Here is a 13,320-nt window from a genome sequence, read left to right on the forward strand (position 1 = left end):
CCTTAAAATGACGCTCAGTCCACATCCTGCCTGTTGTGTTCACCATTACTACCTGATCATTAACACGCATGGCTATTAATGCTTCCTCAGACACTGGGTGTCCAGAGTTCGGGAAATGCACAGGGCCGCTTTGCCATGGAAATACCAGATAGCAGGATTAGGAAAAGACAATTCCATGACCTTTAATTCACCAGAGTGAACTAATGATCAGATGTTTCCTAGGGGAGGTGCTAGTTGATATTTTTAGAGCTATTGTTCTGTTCGTTAAAAGTCCAGAGGCCTTGTTTGGTGGTATATTGGTTGTGCAACGCACCTGTGAACCGACACTTCGTGTGGGATATTGTCCCACCAAAAAGGGGCTTAAAAGCTCGAAATTACATCAGAAAATAGTAAGCAACATTGAACGCTGGTTGCCACCGGCAGTACTTTTGTCTTTTTTAATGTTAGACAATTTGCACACAGAAGAAAGGAATGCATGGGCACCAACAGTACACGGTTTTCGAAAGGCAAAGGGTAGCCATAGCCAGATGGTTGCAGTGCAAGCTTCAGTAACACAGACAAAACAAATGCAGCAGCGCTTTTACCCTCAAACCCCCCCAAAACTTCCCTCTTTCATTTAATCACATGGCGAATTATATTCACTGTTTGAAGCCATGTCTGAAGTGTTGTATAAATGATTGAATAGTTGGATGGTCAGTCGATACATGGTGAATACACAGTTGACAAACCCTCAGCTCTTGTGTCCGTGTACAAGGAGTTGCACATGTATTTTTTGGGACTGAAATAAATGTGGACAAATAATAGCTGTAGTGTCAGTCTTTTGCTTGTGGCAAAAATAAATGCGGATAAATACTGAAAAAATGTCCAAAAAATAAATATGGATAAATACAGACGGAAATGGCAAAAAAATAAATACCATAAAACCGGGAGCCCTAAATATAATTAATCAATATGAGTGACTCATTAGGGAGTGACTGATGTTGCTCGTGCCCATTAGAGGAGAAATAATATCAGTATTTAGTTTAGTGGTCAGTCAGCAATGTTGTGTGTCCATAAGGGCCAAAAGAGCAAACTTATTATATGAAGTTTTGTATGTAATATATGGAATGTGTTAATTTTCTATACAATTTATTTTATTCAAGTCTTTCAAACACTGACTCACTCTGAAGAAGTGGTGAAGCGATTATGTGCCTCAGTTATTGCATTATGCACATGCCTGGGTTGAAAAACTGAAAGCACTGATTATTCAATTGAAAGAAAGGCATTAAAAGCCAGGCTCACGCCCTGCATGGCTTGTGCTCTGCCCAGAAAACAATTTGAAGTATGTGACATAGTGGTCTTCAGAAGGCATGATCTGTGGCTTATATATTCTGACCGTTTGAAGACAAATATAAATCAGCCAAGATATAAATATGTTTTCAAGACATTTTCCTCTGAAACATGTTTGTTTTATAACAAAAATTGTGAACTCTATTTAAGCAGTTGCATGTTGCAGGTTCAGTTCTTCTCTGTCTATTTTTGTACCTAATCTTTTCCATAACCTCCCAGCATAGAACAGTCAACCAAATTGATCCCTTGTTTGTGGTACTACTTAGGCTTTTCTGTTGTCTGAAGAAAGGGACAACATGCAGCAAATAAAAACATTACTGAGCAAAGTGGAGAATCATCTTCCAGAAGAAAGTGTTGGCCAACTAAACAACTGGATAAAGGACAAAGACGCGGAATTAAAGACTGTGACCTCAGAATGCCAAACACAACAGAAGGAGCTCAGGGATCGTCTCCAATTGTTCTCAAGGTAGGTTGAAAAATCCATTTAGTGTTAGGATTATCCTGTTGGTGGTCAGTGCAATGTCTTTTTTTCTGAAAAATAAAAAAAGTGAAAAAGTTTGGTAAAAAGCCATCGAAAAGCAATGGCAGCCATCTTCTACCCTTTATATACATTGAAAGGGACCACCATGTCGGTGGCTCCTTTTAATATACGGAGATGATCCTTGGCCAGCGGCCATCTCTCAATTTGGCAAATGGTAAACCTGCAGAATGATGAAGGTAATGTCCTCCGCCACCCTGACAGACTGCGCTCTATCTGTCACAGTTGCAATCAGACTTTGAAATAGAGTTCAACCATTTTTCTTGGCCCATTAAATGAGCACTTGAGCATTTGTAGCCCAACATGCCACTACAGTAAAATGGTAATAGTTGTGGCCAATGAGTGTTATGTGTCAAATCCAGAGTAGTTTGTTGCTGCCTTTTTATAAGTCTGGTGTTGATAAGAATAGAGACACTCCACCTGTACAGTCCCATACCTTACTTTTAGCAGATCTATAGTCCTGCTCACAAGAGAGGCAAGAGACTCACAGGTAATGCTGAATGTCGCACTGCCTCATTCAATGTCATTGTCCATAAATTGATACATCATCTTTCTAATGGAAGAATGCCCTTCTCCGGATCTTGAACAGGGAGAAGGAATTTGATTAGGTCAACTTGCAATGCCTCTCAAAAGTACCGAGGTGTTTAGGATTGGGGTGAATTTTGGAAGTGGGTCCTATGTGATTATAGAGAGGAGGAGGATTGCATCCATTTTATGCACACAAATGATCCAGTGACCTTCATTCCAGCCTTGATGAAGGAACTGGAGAGCTACAGAGAGGTTTGGGGATTTAAGATTAATATTGCCAAATCCCAGATCCTGCACATCTCGGTGCTGTGTGATCAGGTGATGTAGTGCAATGCTCAATTCCCTTTTCAGGAGGCTTACAAATCATTTACATTCCTAGTGATACAAATGGTTCAGACTACTCATGAGACAGTGGTTGAGAATTACTCCCAGCTATTGCATGCAGAAAAACGGGCTTAAAATGTTGGCATATGGTTCTCTGTGCAAAGTGGCATTGTTCGGCTGTGGGTCAAGAATTGCATGGGTCTATCTGGGGTTGCCCTTGGGAAGCTGGCATGAGACGATTGTTGTTGTCCATATCGGCAGCTACACCTATTCCAGTTATAGGTGACAGAGTTGGGAGCTCAGTTTGTCAGGGGGTGGGGTAGATGCCCCTATCTCCACATTTGGTCTATGTCATCAGAACAACAAAATGCGCTTTCTCTAGCACAGGCACAACCCCAGCAGTGAAACATGTGGCTCCTGCCATTTCTCAACACTCCTCGCTTGCGTTAAAAAATACCCTCTTAGAGTTCAGTAGTAAGTGCTTCTGAGCTGTGAGGATCCGGTCATCCAGCCTACTTCGCATAATTCAAGTAGTAAAACTGAGAAGGCTTCATTAGTCCCTTGTACATTTGGAGATTATGGGATTAGAGCACTAGCCACCCTGATGAATCATCCTTTATTGATCTGTCATTAGGTAAGAAGCAGGTCAAGTGAACCTTTCTATAAAACCAGGGAGCAGAGTACTGGGCTAAAGCCTGGTATGTATTGCCTGTATGTGCTACTCTGCTCAGAAATGTCCTCTTTTTAGCAAGAAATTGAACAAAAATAATTGCAATGATAATTGCAAGATTTAGGAATACTTAAAACTGATTTGCAACAAAGGTGCAAAATTTAAAACTTATGATGATTTCCAAAGGGCAGCATCTTTGAGTGGCAGCCTGTGCAAAATGTTAGACCAGACTGAGATGTAAGGTTTTAAAATATGTGTAAATGTGAGCAGAGTAATGGAACCAGTAGCTATTTGCTATTGTCAACATCATTGAATCGTCTTACATTGTGTAATGCATCTTTGAAGAACTTTATTGGGCACTCAGCTGGTTGGCCTACGGTCACCTGACCTGAATGCAAGGTGCGCTGTATGCTTTTAGATATATTTTGTGTTTTAGTTATCTTTCTGTTGTCATTTTGCTTTCAGTGTCTAAAAGTGCTCTGAATAAATAACCTTAAACCAGCTCATCTCAGCTATACTGAACATAAGCACATGGAAAACCTCTTTAAAAGTTTTAATTGGGTATGGGTTTCTTTGCAATGGGGAAGAAATCACAAAATGGCCCATTTTTCATTGGAAGTATATTGTATCATATTTTGCTAGAAAATAGTCATGCAACATTACTTGAATGTCTGACTCACCATTTGGTCATGTAGGCTATAGGAGATCAAAAGGGTGTTCAGTTGGCTGTTGGCAAACATAGAGGTGTTCAGGCTGAGACCATTTTATGTCGCTAAAGCTGTATAAGGTTTCCAGATGCTTCCTTTTTCTTTTAATTCATGCTGAAGGCTAGCAATATATCGAGAATGTTTCAAGATTTAGCAAATCATCAAGAAGATCCACTTAAATTCATTTCTGACCTCATTTCGATTGTGTTTCTTATAGATGTCAAGATCCCTTTTTAAATGATAAACAATTCAATCCTTCTCTTTAGTTTTTGATATCATTGTAATGTCTCATTTAATTCCAGTGCTGGCAAAATGTTTTCTATGGAGACCATAATGTCCTTCCTCCTATATTGTATTGGTGTTGATATTGCGCTTTACTTATCGCTTTCAAGGGCAGAAGTGTTTTTTGTGTGGCCCGATAATTATTTGTGTAGCTTTCCATACTGCTGATGTGGTTGTGAAGTGCTCTACTTTGCCTTAGGTGTCTGAGTACTCTCTGGAGTAATTTTAGGAGTGCTATGATCTAACTCGTATATATTGCTTTAATTCATGAGTTTTAAAGGATGACAAGGAAGAACATTGCATCTAATGTCACAGTATATAAGCATGTGGTGTGGTGGAGGGTGTGAGAATAGATGCTGTCACACATTGTGCCTCTCATCACTCATGTTCACATTCTCCCCTCTGATTTTAACGTTTAATATACCGATAAAATCTATTTTACTTGTACACATATTATGGTCCAGTAATTTGTAATTGTTCTTTCATTTGTAAAGTGCACTAATACCACTTGGTGAAGTAGCGCTATAGAAAAACACTGTAAATAAATAAAAAAATAAACTGAATTAGTATATGTAGCGTCTTTAAGGTGGACAGTGTCAAATATAATACTTGCTGTTGATGTGGCTTCATTTGTTTCCAGCAGTATATATGGAGTCATCTCAATTGCATCTCAAGACATTAGTATTATATGGGGTCTATTTTAAATGACTGACAGTGAAGCTATGTCACTGCCCAGAAGTCCCTCATTTGGTTCTTCTAGGTAACAGATAACATTTGTCCATCACTTAACATGAGAAAGAGTTGCTGTGATGAATGAAATTAACACAGCCATTTATGTTTATTTAAACTTTTAAAAGTTACACAATTATCTCCTTGCAAAAGTGTTAATCTGTTTTAAAATCATATATCCAAACTAACTCACTTTCTACCCATCATTAAGCTAGGTTAATTTAGCATTCGCGCTCCAGTTGCAAGATAGTTCATGGCATATGCATGAAAGTGTATTCAGGTGCTTTTCAATGTTTGAGTAGGGAATTATTCATATCTGTGGTCTGTATTTTCCACTCTGCTTTTATCTACTAACCAAAACCCAACAACTTCCTCACACCAGCATTGCACATAGCCACACTGCCTTTTATTTGTTAGCTCATTGTATTGTAGGAAAACTGAGGCCATCCCTTGTTGAATTTGTGAAGAGGAATCTTTATTTGGCAGCACAGCTAAGTGCTCTTGAGAGAGCTACACTTAAACAGAATCCAGTGACTTTTTGATTCTCTTTGTTGTGCACACAGATGGTGATCTAAAATTATTATTGCATCACATTTCATGCTAGTCTTTTTGTCTACCCCAGCAGTCTCAGCAATTTTTGGGGATAAATTATTTATCCAGAGCTACTAGAACTAGAAAATCCTTAAAATATATGAGGGTTAAGAACTATGAAAATATATCAAGGGAAAATTTGGGGGTTACTATTATTTTTTTTGTTGATGTATTGTACTTTATTGTTCAATTAATTAAAATCATTACAATATACTATCATTACCAAATGCTATAAAAGAGAAAAGGAGAAATTTTAAAAGGACTCACTGAGTTTGCTTAAAATGTAAAAATCTTGAGTCTTAAAAACAATTGTCCTGGCTGGAACTGAGGTTCTAGTGCATAGAAATTGCTTCTGCAATTGAGGGCCCAGTTTGAACGTCTTTTAAAGTGGACCCTGTGCCCAATAAAATAATGAATTTGATGACGGGCAATTTAGTGCAACTGAGTTTTCCTGATTTAACTTACTTAGTCCACTTGTCTTTAAACTTTTTTTGTTGTTGTTTTTTTAATCCCTTGTGTGCCTGGGATTTGTAATGGCTGTATTCCGAAGCAGGATTTATTGTAGATTTAGGACTGGTGTTATGTTTTTAGTAATAATCTGGTCCTGGTCGCACCAGCTCGGTGGCCGACTAGTGACGTCTTGTATCATGATGGTTTGTGTCAGTGCGGCCCGATTACCTCTGTGAATCTCCCTATTATTGATGTTTAAGAAAATATGGGCAGGAGTCTATTATAACCATTCTTGTGTCAAAAAGACCTGGGATGCAAATGACACGGAAGCCCTGTCACATAGCAGGTACCTCACATTTTCAAAACTTGTCAGATCGGGAATGCTTTGTCAGCATTGCAAGGCTTATTTAGCAGTTTGTATTCAGTGCTGAGAGTGGCCCAACTGGTAAGACCAGGACATTGTCACCACAAATTATTGTAATTCATGCAGTGCATTACTGTCAGAAGGTTAAGCAATTTGATTACCTGAGGGTAAGGTTTACAAATACAATATTATGGCTCCTTCAAATCTCCAAAAGCCAACTTACACTCCAGCACTTAATTTCTCCTCTGGCCCAAAAAATTAAAAGCATCTACTTACAGGCCAGTTGTTCCTGTTATTGACATCTACCGAGCTAAAGGAGTTGGAGCCCCGCTTTATGGAGCCGAGATCTGACGGTCGAACAACCTAGGTCTCGTTGAAAAATGAGAGATTATTTTTATTAAATCAATTCTTGATTTACCCTGGAATGTGCCTTTAACCCTATTATGGTTGGATTTTGGGCTTAAAAATATAGCGCATGTGGTAGCATTCAGACCCCTGGCCTAATGGATCTGAGTCTGGTGCATCAACTCAATGCTCCCTATGAGACAATCTTTTCTTGAAGTGATTGCACTCGACTGCTCCCTATGAGACAGTCATTTCTTGAAGTGATTGTACTCAATACTGGAGAGGTGTACCATGGTTTACATATGTCAAGTCATGGTTACATAGACTTGGTATGAGTGAACTATGGTCCAATCCACTTGGTATCCGTAAAACACATCCTGATGTGCCTTATGAACATGTATTGGCCCTACAATAGTGGCCCATGGTTGCATTGCAGTACTGTTGGGGCGCTAACAGGAAGGTATTTGGATTTTAAAGCTAAATTGTATTGTGAATAATTTCTGAACCAAATTGCAACTCAGATATGGTAATTTGCCAGTTAACAATTTCTGCTGTAGATGGAATTGCTGTAACGCTTCCTCTAATTATCCATCTTGTTATGATAGATGTGAAATAGAAGAGCATTTTTTATTTTTTTGTCCCAGATATGCAAATTCTTAGAAGCAACAATACCGTATGGGTATTCTTTGCCCTGTCTGGATGCATGCAATGTGCATGGCAGCTAAGATGCAAGAATGCACGGCTCCTCGCCAGAGAATGACATTGTTACTCCTTGCTCTCAATCTGCATTTTATATTTTAAACTTATTCTTGTTTTAGCAATATTGCTCTAGACAATGTCGAATTTGAGAGATTTGTATCTATTATTGATTGGGACTCCAAGTCTTAGTTTTAGGACAGTTAAGCATACATTTGTGCTGTGAAAGATTTTTAAGTTATTGTATATGCTTTTATGGTTTTTAATTTAAACCAAATAAAGTTACTACAACTACTGTCAGAAGGTGAAAATGTGCTTCATGTAATCGTTTTCATTCAAAGGAGAAACAGAGCTTAATGACTGAAGGATATATCAAGTCCAAAGTAGAACCGAATGTATGGGTTTAAAGACATAGATGAAATCCTGGCAATAATCTTCAGTCCAAAGGGATGAAGGCTGAGATAAATGGCATGGATGAAGTCTGAATCTAGGCATACATTCAGAATGGGAATGAAGTGTGTGTGAGAAGGATGAATGCATAGATCTACGATAACAAGGATGTTTGAATTAAATGGATGAAGTTTAAGATGTGTGACTAGGATGAAGAGTAAATCGGAGGAATAAAGGCTGTGATGGATGACAAGGACAAAGTGAGAATCGTAGGAATGAGGTTCAAGGTGTATGACAAAAGAGGAAGTGTGTATCACAGGGATGTAGGCTGAGGTACAATGAGGATGATGTGTAAATCAGAGGGATAAAGGCTGAGGAATACCATGAGGATGTATTGTAAATCAGAGGCATGAAGGCTGAGATTTGTAATAGAATAAAGTGGGAATCAGAGGCATAAAGACTGTGATGAACAAAGGATTGAAGGCTATGATGAAACCTAAGGAAGATTTGTTAACAGAGGAGAGGAAGAAACGATAAAAACCAGCCACATGACATGAGGAATGAAGGCATAGATCCATACTAGCTCTGAAAGATGCTGAATGTAGAGGCCAAAGACAATGTTGCATAGTTTAATTGTGGGCCATGCTATAAGTGAAGGCTTGGAACATGGATCCAAGAGGATGTTAAGGGCAAAACTCAGGGGCTCATTTGCAAGCCCTGTGTGCCACCAGAACATCACTTTTTGTGACGTTCCGGTGACGTACAGGGCATAGCCATATCTGCAAAGCAACGTTAAGCCACCCTGCATGGCTTTTCATGGCCTTTTAGATTTGGCAATGCAGCGGAAGTCACTGTGTAGCCTCACACTACAATGGGGAGGCGTGAAATGGGGGTTACGGTGGGTGTTCCCATGTAACACCCATGGCATTTGACACATTCCCAGATTTGCAACAAGATGTAAACCTGGGAATGCATCAAAAGCCTACGCCTCCTCATGGGGAGGTAGGGGAGGCACAACGAGGAGAACTAACATTATATGTCCTCTTTTTTCCTCTTTCTATGTGTGATTCATTCAGCAGCACACATAGAAAGAGGAAATCGCCTCCATTTATTGTTTTGTGCAGGAAGATGTGTGCCTTCTTGCACAAAAGCAATCATCCCTGCAATGCAGACACCGTTGTACCAAGGTGTAAGGGTACCTGCATTGGCACGTGACATTCGATTGACCGTCAGCGCGGGGAAAGAGGACAGGACTGCATCCTATCTGCTAGATGCAGCACATTCTTGCCCTTTTCTTATACAGTAGTGCAGCGCCTCAGGAAGGTTTATGGTGCTGCCCTATGGCAAAATATTGTAAATGTGGCCTGCAGTGGCGAGGACTAGTATGGGCTAAACTGAAGCTAGTCACAGGATAATGTTGCACGCAATGGTATAAGCTATTTTGAAGCAGATCTAAATTGGCTCATGGTGAGGTACTTTATCAATACTTGTTGATAGCAGAACCTTGAGCCTTTCTCGAAGAATAGTGGTACTAATTGTAAGCTTACTGGAAAACATCTCTTTGGCCCTGATGACTGCCTTATGGTGAGCCCTACCGTTGCCAGCATGGACAAGATATCCTGCAGATGTTGACACAGTTGGTGTGGCTAGTAAATCATGTTTCAGTTCCACTTTTTACTGATTTTTTAATTTGCTTAAATATCTACAAATATCTTTTTTGTTGCCATGATAGCACACTTTCCTAAGCACGTACAACAAAACAAATGGTGAAATAAATCAGGTCATTATAAAACATAGTTAAACATTGATATGTGTCTGTATTTCACTTTCATGATTATCAATACCAGCATGCCAAATTCAACATCTAATCAACTTATTGGTTATGGGTGGTGGTATTGTGGGAGGTATTGGGAAGAGGTGTGACGCCGCGGCCAGGGCGACTGACTCTGGAATCTGGGGATCATGGCTCGATCCCTGGCGCCGGGGGCAGATTAGCCCAGCACCATTTGACTCTGGGCAATAGCTTGCTTAATCTTCCCGACAACCCCCAGCGCCTAGAGACCCTTACGGGTGATTGTTCGCGCTTTACAACTGTGGATTATTATTATTGTGTAAACAGAAGAAAGGGCTGCTGTGTTTTCTTTCCATGTTCACATTTGTGGACATTAGTGTTTTAAAACACCTCTGTTTTTCTTTAGACTTCAGGAAGAACACAGTCATTTGAATAAGTGGTTTGTAAGTCATGAAAAGAAATTCCAAGACATCGAAAAAAGAAAGAAGAAATTCAAGTCTTTGCATGAGACAGTCACCAATCACAGGTAGCAATGGATAACCTGTATATGAGATGAATAAAGCCGGGATTCTGTTCTGTATATTTCATTAACACTCTGGTATCTGTTTTGTTAATTGACAGGGAAACATTTGAATCCTTGGCTAAGCTGGCAAATTCTGTTCAGGCCTTGGGGTTTGCAGAAGAAGATGTTGTGGTAAAATCTAGCCAGCTGGTTAATAGATACCAAGGTCTGCTGATAGCACTGTGTGAGAGAGTTGGGGCCAAACCACCATACACAATAGAAGAACAGAATCCAAAAGATCTAGCACAAAGCATTACTGTGTGGATAGCAGGAGTACGAGAATCCATTTCCAGTCTGAGTTCACCGGAAGGAAGCAAATCCGAGCTGGAAACTAGGATTCAAGCACTCAAGGTAAGGGTAATAATTTGCATGTGAATACAAGTATAGTTAAAAATGGTTAACTTAACACCAAACAGGCACTAGTGGACGGTACGCTTCACATTATCTCCTTGCATAGTTTCACACAAATAAATAATCACATAAGGAATGAATTTTGGCTGTGAACAATAACAGTAGGGAAAAAGATCCTATAAATCACCACAAAATATGGATATTCCCATTATATGGTTAGCAAGTTATTAGTTGAAAGGCATAATACAATGTGTTGGCTCAAACTGTGTATTTGGGGTATATATTTATGGAATCATATTATTTTCAATATAAATTTTATGTAGAGCTTATACGTGAATTCTTTCAGTGTTTATATATAAATCATTGTCAATTTGTATGCAACTCTGTACTTTTAGAACAAAACCTTGACACATTTCAGAACAGTCCTTTCTGCAGGAGGTATAAGATTAATCTGAACTAATATAAATATTCTATGCTTGCAGGAAAGTTGATCTAATCACATTTATCCATACAGTTATGTAGACCAGCGTAAATCAACCCTTACCTGTTTAGTATCTCTCATCTGTCTCCATCACATTCCAGCCACAGAAAAACATCCTCACTGAAAAGGGAAGTTTTCTCTTAAAATGGATGTCATGTTTTTACTATGTCAGTATACTTTTTAATAATCAACAAACCAGATCTACAAACAATCTGCATCTAATTTGGAGTGTTGTTCCCATTATAACTTGCAAAAGGGAAACTATATAAAGCTTGAGAATTGTTGTTAATTGTTCAAGTCTAATTACAATTTACTTGTAAATTTTGATTCACCAACATTCCCAATACAACAACTTGCATGCAATATCAGCCCCTTGTTGTTCACCTTTAATAACATATCACACCTTGGATTCAAATCTTTATAATCATATGACTAGCTTCAGGAAATGTCTTGATAAACCTGTTTTAGGTCCTTCATCTGAATGTTGCTTTGGGGTTAAATTATCCAAATTTTTAGCATTCTTCTGATTTGGTCACCATAACATAGGCCACAAAGGACCTTTAAGGAGTAGCTTTTTGTGAATTTACCCAAAGAATGTAACTGATTATCCTTGCTGGTTCTTGGATGGGGAATATGCACCCTTTCATGATATAACAGATAGATCAGTAAAGTCAAGGATAAATTCTCATGGTTTGTTTCTGAAATGTGAATTGAGTGTTTTGTAGACGTTTCAAACCCACCAGCATCAATAGATTTCTTAAATTGCATTTCCTGTTAAATGCTATTATTTGTTTCTCCATGCATAACTGTTTTAAAACTGAATCTTGGCTGATTATTTCCCAGTGTTGTGAAACAATCTTTGTGATTTGGTAAATTTGACAACTCCATGATAATATAAGTTTCATCCTACTTTAAGAGATTTCATGATGTGGTGCGCTCATTAAGTCTATAGTCTTCTATATATTTTAGATTTTCGCTTTTTTTTTTTTTCAAATCTTATGGTGAGTAATGTTTATCAGCATTTTAGTGCTTGTTAGCTTGGCACAAAGCAGTCAGATGTCAGAGGTAATGTGGAAGGCATTTATGTAGTACTCTCAAACAGTAATACAGTGAAAACACAGCACAAGAAGAATCCCAATTAAAAAACTGAAAATATTTTAATAAATAAAATGATACCAAAATAACAAACATCCAATCAGTAGAACTGGAGATATAGATTTTCAAAGTTTTTTTATTGAAGAATAGTGCTGTAAAGAACAAAGTGCCATCTGGCTCAAAGTCAAAAACTTAAGCAATGGAGTGCATGTCAGATTCTGGGATGTAACGTTGTAGACTTTGTTTCCAGGGTGCTCACAATTACGGTTGTGAAGTCACTCTGCCCTTGTGTAAATTATGCAATGGGTTGGCTCAATGAACCCCGTATTTGTGGCACACCTTTATGGGATGCTATCCTTGTTTTATTACAAGTTATGACAAATTTTTAAAAAAGACAAAAATGTGGAACCTTTTGAAAAAATACCTTATACCTTGAAGAGAAAATAGTTTTAAAAAATTGAGAATGATGTAAACTTCAAAAACTTAAACCCACTGATAAGGGTGGTTCAATGGTCAATATGTATATCTAATGGTACAAATCAAGATTTTAACACAACACCTATAACAACTGACGTTCAAGCTGTTAACAAACAGTTATCATGAAAACAGTGTGGACTAAAAACTGTAGAAACAGTGCAGTTCAAAAATATAAGCACCACTCTAACATCACCATGTATATGTATTGAATAAATGTGAATTTATTGGAGATGTATTATTCCTTTTTTAAACAGATAGACTTACATCTGTAAAAAGTTTGAATTATCAAATGTGATGATGCACCCCTTGTTGTGTTGACTATTAATCATCTGTTTTATGGAGATGCAAGTGTTAAAATGTATTGTAAAGAAAAGTTGATGTCCAGGTAAAAGCGCAGGCTAGGGGTTCATGACAAGATGTTGGGAGAAGGAAGGCTTTAATGTTCTTCCCAAAAGCAAGCATTGATGAGGCATCTTTGTTGAAAGGGGATCTCGACAGAGGTTGTAGGTGGTCTCTCTCCTTTTTTCTCTGTACTTGTTTCATGACAAGGGTGCGGGGGCTGATGTGTGGTCTGCAATGTGCAGTTTTCAGCTAAGTTGTCCAGTTTACATCTATGAAT

General features: G+C 38.4%; 1 protein-coding gene across 1 annotated transcript in view; it reads left to right on the plus strand.

Annotated features, from left to right (window-relative positions):
- The window catches only part of LOC146798868 (nesprin-2-like), a 1,144,883-nt gene that overhangs the window by 407,815 nt on the left and 723,748 nt on the right, over positions 1-13,320 (plus strand). The window contains exons 39-41 of the mRNA XM_085627789.1: positions 1,596-1,795; positions 10,142-10,261; positions 10,357-10,648. Coding sequence (XP_085483915.1) covers positions 1,596-1,795; positions 10,142-10,261; positions 10,357-10,648 — 612 coding nt within the window. The remainder of the gene's footprint in view (positions 1-1,595; positions 1,796-10,141; positions 10,262-10,356; positions 10,649-13,320) is intronic.

Source organism: Triturus cristatus, chromosome 9 (genome assembly GCF_964204655.1).
Source record: "Triturus cristatus chromosome 9, aTriCri1.1, whole genome shotgun sequence".
NCBI lineage: Eukaryota > Metazoa > Chordata > Amphibia > Caudata > Salamandridae > Triturus > Triturus cristatus.